This window comes from Chiloscyllium plagiosum, chromosome 25, assembly GCF_004010195.1.
Source record: "Chiloscyllium plagiosum isolate BGI_BamShark_2017 chromosome 25, ASM401019v2, whole genome shotgun sequence".
Lineage (NCBI taxonomy): Eukaryota > Metazoa > Chordata > Chondrichthyes > Orectolobiformes > Hemiscylliidae > Chiloscyllium > Chiloscyllium plagiosum.
Window position 1 is genome coordinate 21,809,245 of NC_057734.1, and position 27,580 is coordinate 21,836,824.

At 39.9% G+C, this 27,580-nt stretch overlaps 1 protein-coding gene across 3 annotated transcripts in view; it reads right to left on the minus strand.

The window, feature by feature from the left end:
• The window catches only part of LOC122562633 (ABC transporter B family member 1-like), a 174,603-nt gene that overhangs the window by 53,798 nt on the left and 93,225 nt on the right, over positions 1-27,580 (minus strand). For 2 of the 3 annotated variants that reach the window (XM_043715648.1, XM_043715645.1), the window contains one exon: positions 3,613-3,666. The exons of the other annotated variant lie outside the window; for it this stretch is intronic. In XM_043715648.1, coding sequence (XP_043571583.1) covers positions 3,613-3,666 — 54 coding nt within the window. The remainder of the gene's footprint in view (positions 1-3,612; positions 3,667-27,580) is intronic. 3 annotated transcript variants of the gene reach the window in all.

The following is a 27,580-nucleotide window of genomic DNA, read 5'->3' on the forward strand; positions in this document are numbered from 1 at the left end:
CCTCACGAGTTAAGAATTTAACTTTGTTTTTCCTTTTTCTAATTTATTTTAGACAAATTCTATTAAATAAAATCTTACCCTTCAAATCCAATTTTCGTTCCAATCACATTCAATTAAGAAAATAATAAACACAAGCTTCTATATGACTACAATCTTATAAACAATTGTGTTCATATTCCAAACTGATCTCAAATGCAAATTTAGCATGATAAGAATTAGAAGAAGGCTATTCAACTCATGGAACCTGCTCTGCCATTCATTAAATTGCGACTGATCTAATTGTGGCCTCAACTCCACTCTCTTGCCTTCCCCCATAATCCTGGACTCTTCTGTCAAATAAAACTCCATCTAAATCAGGCTTTAATATACTCAATGAGCCAGCCTGTACTGCTCTCTGTGGAAAAGAATTTCAAAGACAAACAACCCTCTGAATGAATACATTCTCCTCTCCCCCCCCAAGATTCAAACTGTGCTACCTAGTTCTGAGCTCCCCATAGGACGGAAAAAAAAATCCTCTTTGTATCTTCCCTGTCAAGAATCAGAATCTTACAAGAGATCACTTATTTTTCTGAATTCGAGCAAAGGTATAAACCCAACATTATCCATCCCTTCATTTCAGCCACTCAGCACGGAGAATGTTTTCTGAACCATTTCCAATCCAAGTATATCCCTCTTGAAGCAAGGAGTTCCAAACCTCAATAAATTGCTCTGTGCAATTGTAACAAGGCTTCCCTAATCACCTCCCTTGTAATAATGGTCAACAACCCATTATTTTCAATACATATTTCATGATCAATAATTATTTGCTGCACCTTCATGCTTCATGTACAAGGACAGCTGAATCCATGTAAATAACATTCAGCTTTTCTATTCTTCCTGTCTTAGTGGATATTCTCACATTGCCACATTCTATGCCAAAATTCTGCCATTCCTACATATTCCTACCTATATATATATATATTACTTAGCAGGATTTTGGGGGAATCTTAGTTTTTCTGGTTAAGTGAGAGTTGCATTTTTTTTAAAAAATAGAGAAGCTTGCAATAAGACTCAGCAAGATTTGTGACTATATTACTAAATTCACCTCATTAACTACCCATCTCACCTCTATAGCATTCCTCATGTCCAACTCTAGACCTATCTTATCATGTGCTATTCCAAGAACAACTTGCTACTCAGCAGATATCTGCCAAAAGATCAGCATCCCTTGCGCCTGCACAACCTTTGAGAGGCCACTGTGCACCTGGACAATCCTAGACAATCCAGTGTTGCCCATCACCAGGAGCATAATGGCAAAGGAGCCACAAAGCCATGCTTCCCGATGCTGGTGCTCAATCACACATACACCCTCATTATCTTATCCTTGTCACCATTTAATCACTAGGCCACACACTTTATAAGTCCTCAGCTATCTATAGACCGCCTCTGATGCCCTACTACTGTTTCCCCAATGCTCAGGTGTCACTTGCATCCAATCACTGTTCAGTAGGGCAACATCAAATAGAGGTGAGCAATTGGACAAGTCCAAATGTGAGCTGTTACTGACAGCCAGCAAAAGGGAAAACAAAGAAACAAATACAGGCTGCAGTTTGCACCCAGAATGCAAACCAAACGCTAGCTTCATGAGCTTGACAGTCCATGGTCTTCTGCACGTAGTTCGTATAGAGTGGTGCAGCTGTGCTCTGTTATCCCCTGGGAGAGTTTCCTCCAGCTCGATGTTCTCATCCTTCTCCTCGGATGAGTGCTCCCATTCATCTAGCTCCCCAGCATCGATCACATCAACTTGTTGCCTGCTCTAATTATGCAGAACACAGGATGAAAATATGCTGCAGTGCACACTCCAGACTGTACTAGGTTTGCGCCACTCTCTTGCCCTCAGACTGCACCAAGCCGTGGAACCACACGTTCCGCTGATGGCTTTTTCCACCAAGGACCTTGTTGCAGGATGTGCACCAAGTTGGTGCATGTCTCACGCTAGCCAAGTGATCAACACATTACATCCAAAAGGCAGTGCCTGCTGCACTCCATCCCATCTCCATTGCATTATTACAGTCCATCGTCACATTTACATGAATTATGATGCAGTGTTATTTCCTCATCCCACAGAACCCTTGGACGTTCCACAATTGTTGGGGCACTTCTGCTCAGAATTCAGCTCATTTCTAAGATGACAATATTAGTTTAGCTGACACCAATGGTTTGGTATAATTTGCCTTCGAGCAACATGTAAAGCTGAAGCATGCTCATTCTGCGAATACTGCACGCATGCAAAGAAATCTGTTCAAATGAAACGTTGCTAGAATTTGCTTTATTTCTTGCCCCTTCAATATCTTGATCACCAGCAGATGAGGGTTCTGGACTTTTGTCCACCAAAGAGATACTGACTCGGTCTATCTTGGTTGCATTTCACATCTAAAAAAAACAAAGTGATGGCAGGAAACAGTTCACTGTGGGCACCTTAAGCACCAGGATCCACCTAGCTGCCAAGAACCCCTTCAGAGCCTTGATGTCCCCTATTACCCGCAGTATCCTGACAGCCCATGTCTAACTAACACCAAATGTGGAGACCCATTACATCAAATTTCACCTCCAAACATCCTCCCTGTTCTCTAAACCCCAATATTACACATTAATGATGCCCACCTTATCTTCTATGCTTCCGTGCAGAGGCGACAGTGATGGTTACTGCCAATAATCCCTCTGCTATAGCCTACCAAGCTCCCAGATGCTGGGATCCTCCTGCTGTCCCCAAGGCAACTCTTCTTATGACTGTGAGCATTCAGAAGTACTGTTAATGAAAAGGTGACTATTTCCAATATTTTCTATAAAGTATCAGCTCATGCATCTTACAGGGGCATGGAGTCTTTGCAGTACTGCTTCAACTCCAAAGATACCATGGAAGGAGGGGACAATTACAAATAAAGCAACCTCCAGCAGCTGCCGCACAGTTTCCAGAGAGAGAAACATCAGGTGAAGATCCCCCAAGGAAGTGGGCGGGAAGTACATGATCCTGTGTTTACAGACCTTGCTGTCATTCTCTACAGCTCTCGAAAAACATGCAGGCATAGATTAAGTGCGTCCTGGGCCACCGTCGCTGAACTGTGCCATCTGCTGGAGCATAACTTGCACTCAGAAGAACTGATGGCAATCCCATCTCAATGGCTGTCAAAGTCACAGCTATTCTGAAATTCTGCCAGTGATTCATCTTAAGGTCCAACATGGGATCTGTGTTGTATCTCCCAATTCTTGGCCTACAAATCCAAAGAGGTAGTTACTGGTGTGCAGCATCTGACATTGCATGCAGCTGGGATTTAAACATGAAAGACCAAAGATCCCATCAAAAGCAAGCAATTCTGCCTCTCCTGCAGTATAGTTCCATGAGATTAGTGTCTTTGAGCTGGATGCATAATGAATGACATAAATAATAAAAGTTTTGAGAAAAACGTTGCCTTGAGCCACAGCAGATCAGGCACCATGAATCTCACTCAACAAAGCACAAATAAAAATGGGAAAATTCAGTCAAATATCACTTCACAGAAAGCTTACTGATCCATATGCTAAAACTGGATTCATCGCAAGATATTGATATTATTAAATGCAACCGTTACTTACCTCAAACGATATAATGAAATCATGAGCATTTGCCTTTCTGGCAGCATCAACTACCTGTTTTGGGAGAAAGAGAGTATTACTTTCAGCAAACGAAACATGACAATCATAGGCATCAAAAGACTTTGACTATTTTGCTGACAAACTTATTTTAGCCAAGGGAATAAAATGTGGTCAAGACGGAGATTGAAAAATGTTAACTAGGCAACTTTCTATAAGCTTTGAAGTTAATAGGGCTGCAATTAAGAAGTAACACCTGCAGAGTTTAACGGTGCCCAAGGGAACTGTGAGCAGAAGTCAACAGGTCTAAATACTAATTAGATACAAAAAGAAAAGTTAAACTTTGGCAACTCCAGCCCAAAATAAAAGATTTGAAATTATAACAGAAGGCAGGTGTTTCCTCTGCAAGATAATGGTTTTGAAGAAAATAATGAACTATTGCAGCCCTTTTGATGAATGTGGTTTTTGAACATTGGGAAAACGTAAATAAATGTTTGTATGATACAGAAAATTATCTCCAAGGAAACAAAGAGAAGAGTTACTTGTTTCCTTGAATATAAATCACAAGGAAAATAACTTGATGTTTCAAATCACACCACATTTTTACCACTTGCTAATACCCATTGCTATAAAGCTCCTACCGCCCTGGCATTCTGGAATAATTCAGTAATCAGGGGTTAAGACACGAGGCATCAGAATCCCTATTCTCCCAGCTATAAGGATTGCGCTTGGGGAGCCCGCTAAGAATACAATTGGCCACTAAAGGACGGAGGCAGGATTTAACATTCGCTACACGAGAAAGCCTGACCTCAGAGCTACCGTGTTTTGAGGCCAGAGAGCGAGGTGTGTAAAAACTTGCTGGGGGCTCCCTGATGTGAGCAGGGGTGTGACTAGGGAGGAATCCTCATGTTTGTACAGAGAAACCTGCCAGTTAGGGCAATTGGCATGGGCTTCTCCCCTCCCACTGGTTAAATGCAGAAACAGCATGGGACTCTCAAGTTAGTATTAGTTGCCTAAAGGGCCTCAACTACCCATAGGCAAGTGGGTTGCCCAACAGCAGCAACACCGTTGGTATAATTGCTGTGGGGGACAAGCTACTTGTGGGATTGCACAATCCAGAGTTAAACCAAATCAGTAAAAGTGTGTAAAATGTCACCCTGGCCTCAGTATTTTCGATGACGCTGCTTGGTAATTACTGAAATACCGAGTAGTAAACCCCCTTGTCACTGTTATTGTCAATAAATAATATAACCATTCAACCTTTACAAAAATGAACAACCTAGGGTTTGTGACATGATTAACAGTACAGCACTCATCATCACAAAAGTTAAAAGCTGACAGCAACTTCTATAGTATGTGTATGAGGAACTAAATGTGATAATCCAATGGTTACTGCCAGAGGCAACTTGCTTCTCTCTCCACAGGGTGCATTTGCAACAGTGCTCAATAGACTTTGCACCCAGATTATAGCAATGATATTAACCAAAGGTAAGTTCCCACCAGATCGCTGACAAATATACCAGAACCAACCTGGACAGATGCATCTGCAAACCTTTGTGCACATTGCCCAATTTAGTCATTTCAAATGACTCAAATCAAATCAAAATTCACACTTTTGAATGTCTCTTACCATAATACATAGAAACATGAAAATAGGTGCAGGAGTGGGCCATTCAGCCCTTCGAACCTGCATCCCTATTTAATATGATCCTGGCTGATCATGCAATCTCAGTATCCCATTCCTACTTTTTCTCCATACCTCTTGATCCCTTTAGCCGCAAGGGCTACACCCACCTCCCTCTTGAATATATTTAATTAACTGGATTCAGTTTTTTTGAAATAGCAAAGAGGATTGATGAGGGCAGAGCAGTAGATGTGATCTACATGGACTTCAGCAACACGCTTGACAAGGTTCCCCATGGGAGACTGGTTAGTTAGCAAGGTTAGATCTGATGGAATACAGGGAGGACTAGCCATTTGGATACAGAACTGGCTCAAAGGTAGAAAACAGAGGGTGGTGGTCGAGGGCTGGTTTTCAGATTCTAGGCCTGTGACCAGTGGAGTGCCACAAGGATCGTTGCTGGGTCCACTACTTTTTGTCATTCATATAAATGATGTGGATGCGAGCATAAGCTGTACAGTTAGTAAGTTTGCTGATGACACGAAAACTGGACAGCAGGTGTAGTGGACAGCAAAGAGGGTTACCTCCGATTACAACCGGATCTTGATCAGATGGGCCAATGGGCTGAGGAGTGGCAGATGGAGTTTAATTTAGATAAATGAGAGGTGCTGTATTTTGGGAAAGCAAATCTTAGCAGGACTTATATACATAATGGTAAGGTCCTAGTGAGCGTTGCTGAACAAAGAGACCTTGGAGTGCAGGTTCATAGCTCCTTGAAAATGAAGTCGCAGGTAGATAGGATAGTGAAAGTGGTGTTTGGTATGCTTTCCTTTACTGGTCAGAGTATTGAGTAAAGGAGTTGGGAGGTCATGTTGCGACTGGAAAGGGCATTGGTTAGGCCACTTTTGGAATATTGCATGCAATTCTGGTCTCCATCGTATTGAAAAGATGTTGTGAAACTTGAAAGGGTTCAGAAAAGATTTACAAGGATGTTGCCAAGGTTGGAGGATTTGAGCTTTAGGGAGAGGTTGAATCGGCTAGGGCTGTTTTCCCTGAATCGTCGGAGGCTGGGGGGTGACCTCAGAGAGGTTTATAAAATCATGAGGGGCGTGGATAGGATAAATAGACAAAGTCTTTTCCCTGGGATGGGAGAGTCCAGAACTAGAGGACATAGGTTTAGAGTGAGGGGGAGAGTGAGGGGGAAAATAAGGGGCAACGTTTTCCACACAGAGGGTGGTACATGTATGGAATGAGCTGACAGAGGAAGTGTTGGAAGCTAGTGCAAATACTGCATGTAAAAGACATCTGGATGGGTATATTAATAGGAAGGGGTTGAGGGAAAAGGGCAGAGTGCTAGTACGTGGGACTAGATTGGGTTGGGATATCTGGTCAGCATGGACGAATTGGACTGAAGGGTCCGTGTCCGTATTGTACATCTCTATGAGTAAGTCATTAGGCTGGTGAATTCAGGAGTGAATGAATTCTTTAAAAAAGTGTAGTGATAATTAGTCCAAACACCCGCTCTGACACTGAAAATATATAAATGCATGGAATCTCATTCCTTCAGATGTTAGAGATTTTCAAAATAAAATTAGGAAGAAGAAATAATTAGAGAACGTGTAAACTATTAGAATTATTTTAGGCTGTGTCTGAGCAATTTCTGAAACCCCACTCATCTTTCCCTGTACGACTTTGAATTTATGCCTTCCCTTGTGGACTCTGCATGTCTGAGGATTCTTCAATCTGATTGGTGGAACCTTTTTGCTTGCTCTAGTCACACTGAGTGGATCATGCTGCATTTGACACCAGATCAAAGCAAATCTCCACTGAGGAACTCACAAAAACTCTGTAGAGAACTGCCACGGAGGTAAATGGTGAGTGCATCTTCCCAGCTGACAACAAAATCTGGGCATTCTATTTGAATGTTCAAAAGAATTAAAGTGTTAACTGATTGTAATCTTATTGGAATGTACATTTGTATATTAATTATTCAAAATCATTTGTGGTCCTTTGAAGCAACTGCTATGCATTTGATGCCTTCTGTTAGCAAATTCAAAAACATGATTTCCAATGAAGCGAAGAGTCACAAAATGTAAACCCATCTTTTCTCCCACACAAAAGACTAATCTTTAAACGTTGTCTTTCGATTTATAAATGCTATTCCTTACATGGCCACATGGTAAGGTGTTTTAAACCCACATCAACAATGTACAAAAGCAACTTTCTATCCATAACATGCAAATGTAGAGATAACAGATTATCAAAACACACAATCTGCCTCCATATGACCGGTCAGAGTAACAGTAGAATGGACACCACCAGATGGAAAGAGACAGGACCAGTGTAAAAAGACCTGGAGGAGTATATTTAGGGACAACCTTCAAGAATAAGATACAACCTGGGCTGGAGTGTAAGGAATTGCAATGGAGTGTGACCAGTGGCAGTATCGTGTTGTCAATTGTTCTACCCAGGACTGGAAGGTCCAAGTCAATAGTCATGTGATAATTATCTTCACTATTTGCAAAATCAAGCTATCTTTGCAGAGTGGTGGAAGTAGTAGTTAAATTTAACAAATTCAGGTTCTCATCACTTTTCCAACACCAATTTAACAGGTCCCATAAATAATCATTTCCTTCTCTTTGAGATGTGCATAAGTAATTTAACACAGTGTTTTAATGGATTTTTTGGGGATGTTAAATATACAAGAAATGCAACAATAATATTAATACAAAAAGCAGCAAATATTAAATCAATACCATTAAATCTGTATATTATATGCACAATTCCTAACTTTTAAAACGTGGTTTTGGCATCACGAAGCTTTACTTATTAGAATATCAAATCCCTTAACCAAGGGCAAAACTGAACTTTTTGTCTGGGAAATTAAACAATATTTGAATAAAAATCCAGAAATCTTGAATCAGACTCTAGCTTTAATCTTGTAGGTATCAATTGTTTTCTTTGAAGTTGTATTTCAAGACAATATTTCATACTTAGTTAGAGCTGTTAGTATCCCTGCACTTGAGTACATGTGACAATAAAATCTAAATCTAACTACAAACACCCACATGACAAATACACATGTCCAACAGTAGTTAAAAATCACAACACCACGTTATAGCCCAACAGGTGCTTTCGGAGTGCTTCTAAATACTGTAAACTTGTTGGACTATAACCTGGTGTTGTGCGATTTTTAACTTTGTCCACCCCAGTCCAACATCGGCTCCTCCACATCATGTCCAACAATATTAATTCTTTTTTAAACACTTGTGCCGAATACAAAGTTACACAGCTGTGAGCCATTACTTACACAAAGGTTGTTAATTACAACAAGTAATCAAACCGATTTAATGCATAAATAGACTAAATGAACAGTTAAAACCACCAGTTTATAAACCAATTTTTGGTCAGAATACAGCTAAATTAGAAAAAAAAGGCTTTAGGTTTCAATTCTGCAGACTTTGGAAATTTGAATTACAGGTAACAAACTAGAAACAGGAGATCTGAACAGCCTTCCTGAAGCGAGTGAGACAAATTTTGAAATTTTTAAGAGGGACAGCAAACATCATATAAATATTATAAACAGCATTTTTTTCTTCTGTATGTCAAAGGTGTATACATTTATTCTTTTTAAAATTCATTCCTGGGATGTCAGCATTGCCTGCACAGGTAACATTTGATGCTCATCACTATTTGCATTAATGAAAGACCATCAGCAGACTGTAAATGTATTTTGAATCTACTTTCCCTACTGATTCTTCCTCATTTCAGGGAAGTAGTCCAAATCCCCTGTAATATTTCTGGCATTAACGTAACAACTTCAAGGATTTCAAGGATCGTGGAGGTGCCAAAAAAAGCAGTTATATTGAGGCAGGTCTTAATTAAAAGTAATGGTGTGAAATTATGTGTAAATTCACCAGGCCCTACAAAGGATTATAAGATGTACTATGAATTTGAATGCCTGGAATTTGCAAAGTTGATTTACGCTACTCTACTGTTTGTTTTGCACAAATACATCTAGGCCTTCGCACTTCTGTTCGATTGAAGATCTTGCTAAATGTAACATTAATTGTCCATTAAACTCATCATAGAAAGTTAAATTAGGTAATTAAGAGTTTACTGTGTGATAACTGTTGATTGAATTTCAATCTTTCTGCCTCTGAAGGGGAACAATTTTAACCATTCACACTCATTCCAGCATGTGTCAGAATCTTAAGCAACTTTTTCCTGGATCTCCTAATTTCTTTGTACCTTTTCTATTCTAATTCAACCTCCGACTTCTTTATCCTTAATTTTTATTGGTCAGGGAGATGGACCTATTAATTTCTCATTCCAACAAGCTCCAGCACAAAAACCCTAAGCTGAATATAGTCTAATGAATACATCACAAGATGCCCCGTTCCAGCATGAGTTGGCCCAGTTTATTTTCATTTCATTTGCCTTATCTTGAAATTCCCTTACTTGGGAAAGCATTTAATTGCATTCTCGAAATGCAATACATTATACCTTTTGCTAAAATGCAACACTATACTAATTAGTCTGGTCTCCTACACAGTCTTAGAGTCACAGAATCATACAAGCCAGGAAACAGACCCTCCAGTCCAAATCAGTCCATGCTGAACATAATCCCAAACTAAACTAGTCCCACCTGCCTGCTCCTGGCCTGTACCCCTCCAAACCGTTCCTATTCATGTATTTACCAAAATGTCTTTTAAATGCTGTAGTTGTACTCACATCTACCACTTCTTCAGAAAGTTAATTCCACATGTGAACCATCCTCGGTGTAAAAAAATTGCCTATATCTTTTTAAAAATTTCTCTCCTCTCACCTTAAAACTGTGCCCCCTGGTTTTGAAATTCCCCAACCTAGGGAAAAGACAACTACCATTAACTCTATCTGTACCCATCATTATTCTACAAATGGGGTCTTACATAAAAAGATTTTTTTTGCTATATATTATTTTCATTCTTTCTCTTCCTTTCTCAATCATTCAGAAAATTGAAACCGTTTCCTAGCTGAATACCAAATAGTGATTCCTAAAATCATAATTAGATTAGACAGAATCAATATAGTTTATCGAATCAGATGTGCAGCGTGGGAACTGACCCTTCAGTTCAACTCATCCATGCCAACCAAATATCCTAAATGAATCTAGTCCCATTTGCCAGCACTTGGCCCATGTCCCTCTAAACCCTTCCTATTCATGTACTCATTCAGATGACTTTTAAATACTGTAATTGTACCAACCTCCACTTCCCTTGGCAACTCATTCCATACATGTACCATGTTTTGCTTGAAAAGGTTGTCCGTTAGGACTCTTTTCAACCTTTTCCCTCTCACGCGAAACCTATGCCCTCTGGTTCTGGACTCTCCCAACCCAGGGAAAAGACCCTGTCTATTTACCCTATCCATGCCTCTCATGATTTTATAAACCTCTGAGGTCACCCCTCAGCCTCCAATGTTCCAGGGAAAATAGCCCCAGCCTATTCAGTTTATCCCTATATCTCAAATCTTCCAACCCTTGGCAATATCCTTGTAAATCTTTTCTGAACCGTTTTAAATTTCACAACATCCTTCCAATAACAGGGAGACCAGAATTGCATACAATTTTCCAAATGTGACCTAACCAATTTCCTGTACAGCTACAACATGACTACCCAACTCCTATATTCCACGCTCTGACCAATAAAAGAAAGCATACCAAACACCTTCTTCACTAACCTATCTAGATGTGACTCCATTTGCAAGGAACTATGAAATGCACTTTAAGGCCTTTTTGTTCAGCAAGACTCCCCAGGACCTTCCCATTAAGTGTATAAGTCCTGCCCTGATTTGCCTTTCCAAAATGCAACACCTCACATTTATCAGATGTAAACTCCAACTGCCACTCCTCAGCCCATTGGCCCATAGTACAACAGATAAAAATGAATGTGGCATATTTGATAAAGGTACCACATTTCAGGTTGAGACACAAGATGAAGGCTAACAGGATTAGGGATAATATATGATCTTATGTAGTGATACTACGACTTTATAAGGTGCATTTTGTACTTTTTTTTAAAAAACGGAGATAGAGACCGAAGTACACAGCAGTCTGTTCCAAGCCAATAATGTAATGAGCCTGAGGAGCTTTGGGCTTTTTTTAAATGTTGGAACAATAGAAGCAACATGAAGGAGTGTAGTCAAGTTGCCACAGAACAAGGCTTAAAAGTTAACATTCGTTAGTTGATGCTGTCTTGAAGCTGGCTGTGGAAGCTATTATTCTCCTCTCTGTCACAGCTAAAAGCTTAGGTTTTAGACATGCAGGACAATCTATTTTACTGAATTAGCCTTTTCCAAGGGTGTTTATGGGATGTTACTGTATTGTAACAGTTGCTGTTTAGTAGTTAAATAATCTAATATCCTGTTAAATTTTCCAATACAGTTAAGGTGATTCCATTTCAGTTTTTCTTTTATTTTAACGATAGGGTAAAAATAAAGTACGTATTGCTATCTAGACCATAACACCTTACACATGGAAAGAGGCCATACATTTGTCTATTTCCCTTCTTGAAGAGAAGAAATGCTTAAAGGTACAAAGTATTTGGACAACAAATTAGAGACTAGAAAACTAGGTAATAATATCTATCCTAATCCTGAGAATAAGATTGCTGCTTTCCTGTATTGTTTCTATCCCACTTAAATCAACAAATTCAGTTCAGATTGTTGTATGGGCCATGCTAGTTTATTATGCTGTATGAGCTGCTGCTGCTGAAGGTTGCTGCACCCACCCCTTTTAAATGTAGAACACTACAGGACCTGTTTCGTCCAGCGTGGTAGAGGAAAACCACTTCCTACTCTGACTACTGGAGTCTCTTTTAGTTAAGATAGTTTATTGCACATTAGCAAAGTTACAAGTTATGTTGATGTGATACATGCTGTTACAGAGACTGAACAGGACTGGATGCTAGTTCCCACTGATTTGAGATTCTGAACTGTTCCATCCACACATCATAATTGGTGGTGCTCATGGCATGCCTCAGTATTAATCTGTTCAAACCTATGTACAACACACAGTGGGGGTTGGATCCTCATATTGAAGGAAAGAATCAGGAATTGGGGCCAATACTGTTGTCAGTCTTGACCACAAGTCTGCAAGCTGGCAGAATCCAGAGTGGGATGGTTAAAGGCTCACCTGTATTTACAAAATGCCTTGGCCTAAAGGAATTAATTACTGATTTATAAACACTTGAGCCCTCTGACCACTACCTCTCTCCCTTTCATCCTTTAATCAATTGTCCACTATAAGAACAGAACTCAAGTCCACTTAGTAACAGTTGGAATCCATTAAACAGCTCATAATTCAAGACACCCAGTTGATACTGTGTGGACCTGGGGGTTTGAATAGTGGAAGTTGAATTCACAAAGAATTTGGAATTAGCAGAGTCTCAAAATTCCGTTAAAGTATTATAGGGAAGGAAGCTGCCATCCTTACATGGTCTGGCCTACATGTGACTTCAAAACCACATAAATATGATTGTCTAGAGGGCAGTTGAAAGTCAATTAGGAATGCTTAACAAATGCAGGCCTAGCCAGGGATGCCCTCATCCTTTAGATGAATAAATATAATGGCTATTCATTCATTGGCATGTCAATCAACATAGACGGAGCTTCAGAGTAGCTGTGCAGCACAGAGGGAATGTTGATCTCGACGGAAAACTTTAAAACAATGAGAAAAGCTTTAACGTTCACACATTGCGAGTGTACCACATTACCCTTTCAATATTCTGACATGTAATTGAGCAATACACCACATACTTTTTTAAAAAAAAACAGAACCACACAGTTTACTAAGTTGATTATAAGCATCATAAAATTAACCAAAGCAACCATTGCGAGATAGGTTAGTTTTTTTTTAAAAAAGGAATAATACATTTGGCTTGAAAGCCAAGAGGCTTCAGAAAAGGAAATGTACAAAATAACCTTACAACCCATAGATTACCTTCTTGTACAAATGCATCAGAAGTCTGTAGAAACTTGTTCACAATTAAAAACGAACACTCCTATTTTTCAGGCAGCATTTTTGGATCAGCTCTCTTGGCAACGGAATAATTTCAAAAGAAATTGTTTAATTAATATTTTCCTAAAACATTTGAAGTGCATTAGAAGCAAAAACATTAAGAATCTCAAACTAAATTAGCTTCATTGAAATTCCTACATTTTTATCGTGCTCATCTGAATTTCAAATTCTTTTGCATCTAGGGAAGTTGTCATGCACTAGTGCATTCCACTAATTCAACGCCAAAATTGTAAATTTCCACCTTGCTACAAATTATCAGTTACCAGTGACCTACAGTCAAGCAAAACAAGAATCTATTATTAGCCTATTCTGTTGTACTCTTCCTCAATCTCAAGTTGGTACAGAGGAATTCTACATGTCAAGCCTGAAATGAATGTAGAGATTGTAGGGTATGTGAAGGACATTCACATAGTGCAGCACACAACATTGGCCTATCACTTGCTATAAAGATGTATCAAATTGAAACTTTTCCACTTCCTCCTCCCCCACGTGTTATGAAGTAATTTAAAGACCACATCAATGCGCGCACACACACAATATTAAGCAAATCTTCTATAATTGTTTCCATCACTACTTGCAAGAACGTAAGCATAGTATCTTGTTATGCTCCCAGAAGCATTAAGCAAAGTGGGCTGGAAAACCTAGCTATGCGGAAGACCAAAAGTCAGTTTCTTAACTGAAGGATGAAACAATGGTATTAATTTCTTGAATAATTGTTGGCAGTTTGAGGTATACGCACATCAGACATACTCATCAAAAGGAAATCTTACTAGAAGTGCACCTTTTCAATTAACTAATCCATAAAGTGTTTCTCTTCAGTCACTGTGTGAAAGTGCAGGTGAGGTCATCTACTTTGTTGATTTTATCTCTATGGGATGAGTTGCTTAATGAATGGAATCAAAGATGACTGGATGACAGAAACCTAAGAGGTACAGGAGATGTCTCACTAAATTAGGAAGGAAGAGGGTGGGAGGTGGCTCAGTGGATAGCACTGCTGCCTGACAGCTCCAGGGACTCAGGTTCGATTCCAGCCTCGGGTGACTGTCTCTGTGGAGTTTGCACATGCTCAGTGTCTGCATGGGTTTCCACTGGTTCTCCGGTTTCCTCCCACAATCTAAAGATGTGCAGGTTAGGTGGATTGGACATGCTGAATTTCCCATAGTGTTCAGGGATGTGTAGGTTAGGTGTATGAGACAGGGTAAACGTTATAGGGTAGGGAAATGAGTTTGGGTGGTATACTCTTCAGAGGGTCGGTGTGGACATGTTGGGCCGAAGGGCCTGTTTCCACACCAAGAATTCTTAAAAAAAAAGTTGGGTAAGTGCTCAGGAAAGTGCAGAGGAGTGAGGGACTTTATCATCATGGGTACAGTGGTCATGTTGTTTTGAGGAGTGGGAAGAGGGGAAACTCTTTCCGGTCACAGATAAAGGAAAGTCAGTCCCAAGGGATCAACGAGTTAAACTTTTAGCTTAAAGATTGATGTAGGAGGAATAGGTTACAGTTCATATGGCAGTGGCACCAGCACTGGTAGAAGGCAACTGTTCCAGTTAGACGGGTTTTACTGGAACCATGCTAGGACCAGTGTCTTGGCACATTGAATAAGTTGGGCTGCAGAGCGAGACAGGAATGAACAGAGAATACAAATACTTCTAAAAAGAAAAATCAGCAAATGGGGTAGAGGAGGAACAAAAGGTAATAAGTCAGAATTAATGGCTCTCTCCTTGACTGCACACAGTATTCAATATGAAGGAAATAAATTAACAGCACAGTTGGTGGATAATGAGCACGATCTTAGCGACATTTTGGAGACATGGTGACAAGGAGATCAAAGCTGGGAAGTGAACATTGAATGGTATGCGATCTTGCAAAAGGTCAGGGAGGAAGTGAGAAATGGCAAGATGGCTTTCTTCATAGAAAATGGGATTAGCACATTAGGAAGTGATCTTAGTTTGGATGATGTAAAATCCATACAGGTGGAGGTAAGAAGAAAGAGAATACAACACTGGTGGAAGTAGCATATAAAACAGAATATATCAGAAAGTAATGAAGAACATCAATGATGGGGAACTTCAATCATCATATAGATTGGGAAAATTAGATTGGCAGAGGCAGCCATAAGGAAGAGTTCACAGAGTGCATGCAGGATAGCTTTCTAGAACAGAATTTTATGGATCCAACAAGGGATCAGGCTATTCTGGATTATTGTGTGTAACAAAGCAGGTTTAATAAATGATCTCAGCATGAAAGATTCCTGAGGGAATAGTGGCCATACATGTTAGAATTTAGCATTCAGCTTGATGGCAAGAAAGGCAAGTTGGAAACAACTGTGCTAAAAAAAAGTGTAATTACACAGGAATGAAGAAAAATATAAGATGCCGAGAAGCATCCAGCATCAAAATCTCTGTCCCTTTGCTTTGACAAACTGTCCCCTTTAATTCTGTGAGAAGAGCAGGGTAAACTAAAGCCAGGATTTTCCTATCGACAGAGAATAGTTTTTGAAGCGTAAATGGGAAGAGCGAATTAGGGCCTGACTGAATCCCAATTGTAGCAGATTCCAAGGAAATTGACCCGAAAATTGCTCTACGCCTGGGACCTTCCAAAAGTATCTAAAGAATCAGAGAATTTGGCGATTCTACTGCAGTTAAGTAGTTACCTAGGAAAAACAGACTATTAAATACCTAGTCTAACCCCTGACCAACTATTCAACTGACCCTAAACTTGACTCTCACATTCCCTAGAACCGGTTGCAAAACATTCTGTTCTCCCCCTAAGATCTGACACCCTCCAACCTCACACTGAAACCCATCACCCTATCATATTTACCTTACATGGGCAACTTTTCAAAGGAGCTGAGAAAATGACTGCCTTTGGGTCTGGGTGGGTGACTCTTCGAAGGGTCGGTGTGGACTTGTTGGGCTGAAGGTCCTGTTTCCACACTGTAGAGAGCAGTCAGAATTGGGACACACCCTTGTATCTACTACTCAAGTATGTATATAGACTTGGGTATATCTCCTAGATGCTATCCTGCCGGTCTCCGCATTTCTATCAAGCCTCCTATAGCTGATTCCAGAGGTGCACAATCTGTATGGGGCTCAGCATGGGCCTGCTTCCAGCAGACCTGTCATGTCATCCATTAGCTGGGGGCACGTGTCTGTGAGGCACTCACCAGACAGTGCCTTCAAGCATTACCTACAATGTGCACTCTGTATTCTCTCTATCTTGGTGGATAACGCAAGGGAATTAGGTGATGGTTCCGAGTTCACTGTATTATCATCCTCAAAGGTGAAGGTGGAACGAATGGATGGCTGTCTCTTTCTAATGGTCTTGCTGTGAGATCTCATGGTGGAGAACACAAACAATTAGCTGTTACCTACAATTCCTCTCTCACTTATGATTTAGATGTTACTCTTATGTCCATTTGTCAACATAAGATTGGAGGCATCCTCCCTTGACTGAAAGGCGTCTCAAGCCTCTACATCTGTGTACAAACACTCACGTTATCCTCAAACAATGTAGGGAATGCTTGATGACTGGAGAAATTGAGGTTTTGCTTAAGAAAAAGGAAGCATATGTCAGATATAGACAGCAGAGATCAAGTGAATCCTTAGAACAGTATAAAGGCTGTAGAAGTATTTTTAAGAGGGAAATCAGGAGGGCAAAAGGGGGATATGAGATATCTTTGGCAAGTAGGGTTAAGGAGAATCCAAAGTGATTCTTATAAATACATTAAGGACAAAAGGGAAGAAGTAACAGAGGATTAATGAGAGCAGAGTGGTGGACGTGATCTTTATGAACTTCAGTAAGGCATTTGACAAGGTTCCTCATGGTACACTGGTTAGCAAGGTTAAATAACATGGAATACAGGGAGAATTAGCCATTTGGATACAGAACTGGCTCAAAGGTAGAAGACAGAGGGTGGTGGTGGAGGGTTGTTTTTCAGACTGGAGGCCTGTGACCAGTGGTGTGCAACAAGGATGTGCTGGGTCCACTGCTTTTCATCATTTGTATGAATGATTTGGAGGTGAACATAGGAGGTATAGTCAGTAAGTTTGCAGATGACACCAATATTGGAGGTGTAGTGGATAGTTAAGGAAGTTACCTCAGATTACAATGGGATCTTTATCAGATGGGCCAGTGGTCTGAGGAGTGACAGATGGAGTTTAATTTAGATAAATGCAAGGTGCTGTATTTTGGAAAGGCAAATCAGAGCAGGACTTGTACACAATGGTAAGGTCCTAGGGAGTGTTGCTGAACAGAGACCTTGGAGTGCAGGCTCATAGCTCCTTGAAAGTGGAGACGCAGGTAGATTGGATAGTGAAGGTGGCGTTTGGTATGCTTTCCTTTATTGGTCAGAGCATGGAGTACAGGAGTTGGGAGGTCATGTTGAGGATGTACAGGACATTGGTTAGGCCACTTTTGTAATATTGTGTGCATTTCTAATCTCCCTCCTATTGGAAGGATATTGTGAAATGTGAAAGGGTTCAGAATAGATTTACAAGGATGTTGCCAGGCTAGAGAGTTTGAGATATGGGTACAGGCTGAATAGGCTGGAGGCTGAGGGGTGATTTTATAGAGGTTTATAAAAATCATGAGATGCATGGATAGAGTAAACAGACAAGGTGTTTTCCCTGGGTGGAGGAATCCAGAGCTATAGGACATCGGTTTAGGGGGAGAGGGGAAGTTTTTACGCAGAGTTTGGTGCATTTATGGAGTGAGCTGCCAGACGAAGTGGAGGAGGCTGGTACAATTACAACATTTGAAAGGCATCTGTGTGCGTATGTGAATAGGAAGAGTTGAGGGATTTGGGCGAAGTGCTGGGAAATGGGGCTAGATTAATTTAGGCTACCTGGTCAACATATATGAAGGGTCTGTTTCCGTGCTGTATATCTCTAAGACTCTAATTAAAAAATCAAAATGCTAACCAGCTAGCAATATACACATCCGATGAGTTAATCAAAACAAGTTCTAAGGCCCTTCCCCATTAGAGGACAAGACCCTAAAACTACCACCTCTGGTCTTTGCACATGCTCATGTGTTTCAAGCTTCTTCCTTTATCCAGGCAAGCAGACAGAAGGACAGAGTATGATCTCAGTGGGTCCATAACTGCTTAATAAACATGCATGCCTGTGACATTACTGGGAAGGGAACGGGAGTGTGTAAGTGTGATGCATATATATGTCCTGCAGCTAGTACAACTTGCAGACTATGAAGTGGATCCCATTTAGTTCAAAAATAGTCTACCTGACACTAAGGCCTGCAGCCCAAAGTCCAGTCTGGCATTCTTCTTCAACTGTCAATTAATTGACTGATACCCTGGAGCATCAGCCCGCAGTGAAGCCCAATTCACCCTTTTGAAAAGCAAATCTTTTGTCCTGGACAGAAGTTCTAGTATGAACCTCCAAGCCCAATAACCCATGCTGCAAACGTCATCCAGGCCACCTCATTCAAGTTGAAGGTCATCCTGCTTCCAGCCCTAGGAAATTCTTCTGTCATTGCCACACAGCCCAGAGAGGAACTTGCACTGAAACTACAGTGAACATCTTCTTCTGAGTCACGGTTGATGCTGGGAGAAACAGTGGGTTTCCACAGTGGTCACAAGTGTCAACACCTCCAAAACAACACCCAGAATGATGCTTCAGGCATCTTTTAAATATGGCATTTGCAACTTTGATGGTTAATGGCAGGGACATCATTTCCAGCCCATTCCTGTCCCAAAATTGGCTGCATGCCTCAACTCCGAAGAACAAGTTGGTTGAATGTTCTTTGATTGGCTAGCTAACCCACCTACAAGAAGCATTGCATACTTCCAGTTCCACTACTAAAACCCTCAACAACAGTAAAAGTCTGTGCTCTGGAAGCAAAATTTCAACTAAGAATATGATTTTAAATGTAAAACGTACTCAAGTAATCGTATTACTTTGCTATGTTTAGTCGTACAATTGAGAAAAGTGTTCGAAATGACAAATAACGTTGCTTTGGAAAAGAAAAATGGGAGGCAACAGATTGTAGCAGCAATCAGTCTGTCATTCATATCCTGTCAAATTGTTGACAAGCAAGTGACTCTGAAGCATTGCAGAATTACCACAGGCTATAACGAGGGACAATTTCAGTAAGAAGGCCCTTAATTTATTAGAAAGCTATGCTGTGAAACACTAGCTGCATTGTCTGCCAAAATCACAGCTGCATAAAGGGGAAACTGGACAGTCACAAAACCCTATACTAATAATACAACTGTTGACAGTATCTCTGTGTTAAGCAGCATTCATACTTATGCATATTGGAAATTTAGCTTCAGATATAGAATGTAATTTGAAAGAAAAATGATACAGTTGTAGAATGTCGGCTTGTCATTAAGCAGTAATTAATAAAATAATAATTGGGCAAGTTTAAGACTAGCTGATAGAGAATTGACAAAGAAGTTTTCAGTGTTCAATTAGGGATCCTTAAAAGCGTACTTCCACAGTTTCTGTGCAATCTTTAAATCTTTCTCTCTTGTCCCTCTTTTGAGTATCTTCTCAATCTTTTCTGATGTAAGCCTCTTATCATTTGGTTCTTAGATTACTTACAGCGTGGAAACAGGCCCAACAAGTCCACACCGGCCCGCCGAAGCGCAACCCACACAGACCCATTCCCCTACATTTACCCCTTACCTAACACTACGGGCAATTTAGCATGGCCAATTCACCTGATCTGCACATTTTTGGACTGTGGGAGGAAACTGGAGCACCCAGAGGAAACCCACGCAGACACGAGGAGAATGTGCAAACTCCACACTGTCTGTCGCCTGAGCGGGAATTGAAACCGGGTCCCTGGCGCTGTGAGGCAGCAGTGCTAACCACTGTGCCACCCGTGGCATTCCTTTTCTTAACTTGAATAATTTTATTGTAATGGTCAGAACAATATTAATAAATGTCAATTCATCAGGAATCTGCCCAGTACATGGCTTTTCAGGGGGTTGCCAATATAAAATGTGTTCAATGTTTCGTGGTTTCACTAGAGGCTGTTTTCAATGTGACCAACATTTGGTTTATTCATTATTCGAGGATTTTTTTTCCTTACTTATCTACGTGTATTTTTAATTTGAAACAGCTACTTCTTGCATTTTATGTTAAGTTTAAATTTATGCACCTGACTCTAATTAACTGCACTTTTCAAAAAACAATTTGCAGGTTTTGCTAAAATGTATTGTTTTGCAAACGGTTTTATTCAGCACATAATGAAAATTAATTGATTGCCCATGATTTACAAGTGACTGGTCAGCGAAATTAGCCAAACTAAACAGACTCATTTTAAACTTCTTTTTGAAAATATATCTTCATTTTTGTAACACAACATATTTCACACTAATATTCTTAAGTGTGTAATCCTGACAAGTTTATAATTGAAAACATAAGCAATGTTCAAAAGTAAATCGAACTGCAAAAAAGGTGTCGATAGAGCAGGTCACAGCTTATTGAAAAGGCAAAGCTAAATGTCACGAGAAAGCCAAATTGCAAACTGAAAATGTTAAAGTAACCTAATTTTTCTTTAAAAATGTACGTTCATTTCAGATAAAAAGATTATGTAGGCAAGTTTTCCCTACATTTGATATTCCTTCACCGAGACCAGCCAAGTGATGGATGCCTACCAGCACCGTTCTACAATCAGCAGGACAATTAACCACCAGTCTTATCTGCTATGTGTCGCAAGAATGTAAGGTTGCTCAATGCCATAAAATACAATGCAATACAATACAGCACACGAACAGGCCCTTCGGCCCACCAAGCCTGTGCCAATTCCTAATCCTTATTTATATGAGCTACTTATTGTCAATGCGGGGTTTCTATCCCTTTGTTTGCCTCAAATTCATGTGTCTATCAAGATATGCCTTAAATGTTGCTAATGCACCAGCTTCCACTACCTTCAATGGCAGCGCATTCCAGGCACCGCTCTCCTCAACTTTCTCCCTCTCAGCTTGAACTTGTGCCCGCCTGTAGTTACCATTCCACCTGGGAAAAAGCCTCTGACTATTCACCTTACTTATGTCTCTCATCATTTTGTAGACCTCTATCAGGTTGCTCTTCAGCCTCGGTCTTTCCAGTGAAAACAAAACTATTCGCTCCAATCTCTCCTTGGATCTAAAGCCGCCAGACCAGGCAACATCCTGGTAAACCTTCTCTGCACCCTTTCCAAAGCATTCACATCCTTCTGGTAGTGTGGCAACCAGAACTGCACACAATATTCCAAATGGGGCCTAATTAAAGTTGTGTACAGCAGCAACATAACTTGCCAACTTTTATATTTGATGCCCTGGCTGATGAAGGCAAGCATGCTTTATGCTTTCTTGACCATCTTATCCATCTTCAGTTGCAACTTGCAGGGCTCTTTAGACCTGTACACCCATGTCAATACTCCTCAGGGTTCTGCCATTTATTGCATCACGTACACCTGAATTTGATCTTCAAAAATGCATAATTTCATATTTGCCTGGACTAAACGCCATCTGCCTTTTCTCTGCCTAAATCTGCAATCTATATTCTGTTGTATCTTTTAACAATCTTCCTCAGTATCTGCAAGTTGCCAATTTTGGTGTTATCCACAAATTTATTCATCAGACCACCTATATTTTCCTCCAGATCATCTCTATATATTACAAACAAAGGTTCCAATAATGACCCCTGTGGAATACCATCAGTTACTGATCTCCATTCTGAAAAGCACCCTTCCACTGCGACTGTCTTCTATGACCAAACCAGTTTTGAATCCACCTAGCCAGCTCTCTTGAGATTCAACTTGCGTACCAGCCTGCCGTGAGATAAGTCCAAGTCGATGACATGCACTGTCCTTCCCTCAACCATTCTTGTCACCTCCTCACAGACCTCAATCAAATTGATGGGATGTGATCATTCCTGCACAAATCCATTCTGCCTATCATTATGAGGTCCACTTGTTTCTAAATGTGAATAAAGCCTCTCTCTCAGTATCTTGGCTCCAACAAATGACGTAAGGCTCACTGAACTGTAATTACCTAGATTATCTAGGCTTTTCTTCTTAAACAAAGAAACAACATTGGCCATTCTCTAATCCTCTGGAACCTCAGCAGAGGCCCAAGAGAATGCAGAGATATTGTTAAGGCCCCAACTATTTCCTCCCTTGCCTCCCACAGCATCCTGGGATAGGTCCCTTCTGGCCCTGGGGATGTATCTACCTTAATGTATTTCAACACATGCAACACTTCCACTTTCAATATATTGGTTTGCCTGTGAGCATACACATACCTTTCCTTAACCTCAACATCCCTCACGTCTGTCTCTTTGGTGAAAACCAATGTAAAGTATTTGTTAAGAATCTCACCCAGTTCCTCTGGCTCCAGACATAACCTCCCTCCTTGAGCAGGCTTATGCATTCCGTAACTGCCCTTTTGCTCCTATCATATGTATGAAATGCCTTGTGATTCTCCTTAACCTTACTGGTCAAGGACAAGGGAGAGTCAGGGATGTTCAGTTACTTATACAGTCCCTTTAAACCAAATAAGAGCCGATGCAGCAGAAATACTCCAACATTTCCAACACCAGAAAAGAATCTTGTCTTAAAAAAGAATTCAGCACTTCTGGTTAGCTATCTATACTTGCAGCTCAAGTTTAAAGGTGTACTCATCCTCTCTTTTCAGATGTTGAATTGACATTTCAGAGTAGACATGTGTAAAGTATTTTTGCCACATTTAAAAGTCTGTAGATTCTAATCAGCTTATTTTATTAACAAAGTCTGGAAGCAATTGTACAAACAGAAAGGAATTGAAAAACAAAGTAATTTCGTAAATGGTAGCATATACTTCAACTAATTCGGAACTATTTCAAAGACAAAATGGGAACATTAACAAAGATTACAAAATTTTAATTGTTACAGGAAATCATTTACAAGGTGTACTCTGAAGAAAGACTAATCTGGCAAGATTTAGACTCATGGATTACTATTGTATGTGCTGGTGTTTGAATACAGTTTGAACTATATATGGTTCCAATATTCTTCAGCAGTACAGGATGCATTTTGTTCCTGTGAACTGAGCAGGTACTGCCCAAATATTTGCAGATGGCGTAAATTGAATACTTCATCACAAAAAATGTACTGGCTACAACTTAAATAAGTCTTTAAGGTGACAGGATACTACATTAACTCAGTATTATTCAGTTCACCATTTTCAAAGCTTAATAGCATAAAATATTCTACTCAACATCTTATTCTTGTTTGATGCCTGGAAAGAACAGACAGCATAAGAAACTATGAAGATGTTGCTCCATAACGATCATCACAGATCTACGAAGTCAAAACTCGAAGTCTTGGAAAACGTAACAGAAGGTCAGTGCCTTTCTTTTTTTAATCATTTGCGTGTTTCAATACTATTTCATCATCACTCAAGACAGGCCATGTCAGTGCTTGTCAGGTCATTCCTTCATGTGAATCAATGAACAATTGACTAGTAAAAAAACCTTTACATTCTTGTATCTTACTGGAATGATATAAGTATCAAAAAAAATTCCTCAACACTGTGAACTATGATATGAACTTAGATAACAAGCACATCTTTCATCCATTCTTTCAATAACATCTTAAAAACATTCATAAACAACTCATACCAATGAAGTAAAATTTAATAATAAATGTAACATATTTAAATAGCCCCTTAACATAAATTGATTCTTGGTGATATGGGATTCACTGGCATTTTATTGTCTGTTTCCTTTGAGAAAATTATAGCAGGAGAATCGAAGTTTTGGGCATAAGCCCTTCATCAGGAACGTCCTGGGCTTATGCCTGAAACAGTGATTCTCCTGTTCCTCGGATGCTGCCTGACCTTTTCCAGCACCATACTTTTCAGCTCTGATTTCCAGCATCTGCAAACCTCACTTTCCCCTTTGAGAAAACAATAGTAAAGTTTCATTTCAAACTGCTGCACTTCCTAAGTTCCAGTATACTGATCCAGAGAAATGAAGGAACAATATTTTGGGTAAAATATTCTGGGCCCACCTGAAACTTTTAGATGCAACAAATGTGTGTTTCACAACAGCAGGTTAAATATTTGCTATTAAGTTCTCAAAAAATTTCAGGAGAGTCGGGCTCCCAACAGTGACGGGCAGAAACTTGTTTCGCACTTATTACGTCACCAATACTCCAGGTTGCTGGAATGGCTTCACTAGTTTGGCTTCTTCAGAAAAAAGCTTTTTGTTTTGCACAAATGCAGAATGGTAGGATTGGAGCATCTCCATGTTGAACAGCTTGTGGGAAGTCTCAGTCATGTAGAGTCTAACTTCCTGTTGTTGTTAAAAGTTTGTCAAGTGAAGGGTGAAGCTGGTTCATGAGATAGCTATATTGGCTGACACCAGGAAATCTGACAGGGCAGGCAAGCAAGGAAAACAAAGTGAGCTGAAAGGCCAACTTTTGTGGTTGTGTCCTTGCCCATGCCAGACTTAGTGAAAAGATGTGTAGCTTATCCTAGTTGTGGTGAAAGCTCAGTGAACTGATAGTGTTCAAACTGCTGAATGTTGCAGCTCTTTTAATGTTTAATCTTCTTTGGCGAGAATTCCAGCAGACAGGAGGGGGCAATACCACAGTGGTGCCTTTAGTGATACAATGAAGTGACAGGCGCTGATTGTGCGAGACATATGATGGAGATACCTGGCTTCCAAACTTGTTACTCTGGAGTGACATCCTTACAATGATTACTCATATTAGTAGGAACATAAGCATTGAGTGGGTAGTGGCGCATAGCCGAGCATAGCAGAAATGATCAGTCATGTTGTGACATGAGAACCAGGTACTTTTGACACGTCCATGGACACTGACCTGCACAGCTCCTCTGTCCAGTTGACTTACTCAAGTAGGATGACTTCTTGTTGCCATCCACAAGAAATAAAACTTCCTCCTTCTCTTTTGGACAGCTTTCAGGACTACATTGAGGAAGGCAGTGTTGAAGTGTGGCACTGCATTTTTGCCTGGTTTCTGATATTTCCAGGGGTGGCTGGTTGAGTGATGCTACTAGCTTTAAGAGAACAAAATCCCTTTTAAGTGGAGTTCCAGAAGTTGGAGTCAAGATTATTTGACAATTTATCTTCAATACTTAAAGAGCTGAGATAAACAAATCACACAGCATAACTTTTCCTGTCTTAAATCCCTTCTGTTTATCTGCCTGTCTCCACACAGGGTTGAGAGTTTAGTGCCGGAAAAGCACAGGCCAGGCGGCATCAGAGGAGCAGGAGAATTGATGTTTCAGGCATAAGCCTGTTATCAGGAATGATTCCCGATGAAGGGCTTATGCCCAAAACGTCTATTCTCCTGCTCCTCAGGTGCTGCCTGACCTGCTGTGCTTTTCCAGCACCACACTCTCAACTCTGATCTCCAGCATCTGCAGTCCTCACTTTCTCCCTGTCTCCACACAGGCACTTAATTGATAATGTCACGCCAAATGTCCAACTTTGGACATTATGCATACTGGAAGAGGAATCAGGAAGTACTTTCCTAAAAGTAATATTTTCTCACCTTCAGTAAGAAAGCTGAAAATTATGGGTTCACAGTCTATGCTCTGGTGAGATGTGGTTGAGGAAATGACAAAGTCAACCTGCTAATAATTCACTGAGAAGCTCAATATTGTAAACCATACAATTATAAATATGCGGACAGGTTAAAACATGGAACTCGAATTGAGAATTAAACCCAAGCAACTTAGCACTGAAAACGTAAAAACACTATATATAACCCAAAGCAGAAAATTAACTTCTAAAAACTTAGCTTTAAAATAACTCTAGCCTGTACTGTTTAATCAAAACATGATTTTACTAATGAAAAAACACAAACCTAAAATATTCTCATGCTTTTGACACTTCATAAAATAATCAATGGTCTTTGAGTACAGACTTAGCTCATTGCTGATATGCTGTGATTGAACTCCATTTCCGAAACTCATGTTATTTGGCAGGGCAATGGAAAATGTGTGGCCCACTTTCTCCCATCTTGCTGGATGGCATCAAAATTAATGATTTGCCCACTCCCCAAACATTCTGGAGTCCAGGCTGATATGCCATGCAGCAGTGTAACTGTGCCATTTACAATGTGATTAAACCTGTGTGAGATAAACATAAACTATTTTTAGAGTTTGGATTTGAAAATAGTTGCATTTTGGAGTTTGGTACTTTTGTGATGGAGTCTTTTTAAAAAAAGAATAGGCCAGACATATCCTCCAGACCGAATCTTGTCTCTTATCAGAAAGAAGAGATTTCAGTAATGTTAATGGAAAATGTTTTTACTGTGGCAATATGGTAGGTGGTGCAAATATTGAAGGTGATTAATTTGTTTTTAGTTCAAGATAAAAAAAGGATTATAATAAGGTCATATAGCATTAGCTTAGAAAACTCAAAAGTTTGAAAGCTTTTAGGAGTTTGGAGTAAACCTGACTGGGATTAAAACCAAATGTATAGAAAGGAGCTTAGGACATTTGAGGGAAAACAGTTACATCGATGCAACCATTAGTCCAAACCATGTGGGCTTGGTTCGAAATCTGCAAGATCTTGAAGGCGGAGAAAGTATAACCTGTGTTTTAACAGCATTCATGCAAGACTTCACAGTTCACTGAATGCAAAGTGTGTATCAATTAAGCCCAATTTAAGATTTGATATAGAAGGGTAGTTTGTCCAGATTTGGATCTCTACGATGGACAATGTTGGGAAACAGGATTGTTGAAGCAGCGCCTGGCTGCAGGTAACAAAATGGCTGACTGTGGTTTTTAGCTGACATAAGATGGCTGAAGAGAATTGTCAGGTTCCAGTCAGAATCATGGCCTTCATACTCATGGCAACCAGACAAAATGATGTGCTTCATAGAAATCTTAGTGAGAAGGAATGAAGGAATGCAAACACTGAGACACTTCTTATAGGAAAAAAAATCAGATGGAAGCCTTTTAGCAAGCTAAATTTAGAACCTATTTAGTATGGATAGAGAGGGAAAGTGGACTAACATTAATTAAGACCCTTTAGATGGTAATAAGTACATTTATGTGTATACACATATTATACATATAAAAACTTACAGTATAGTAATTGTTACAATTTGTAGTTTTAGTATATAAATATCACTGAATTTAATTAGGTTCCTATAAACAGTCTTAATAAGGATTACCCTTGAAAAACCAAAGGTAAAGTACCTGGTATCACTAATCCAAAGTTTGTTATTTTGCAAAGTGTAGAAGGAAAATTCTGATTCCACCATAATCAAAGGCTTATTATGTAGTTACGATTACATATTATACAGGTTGGTATAGTGAAAT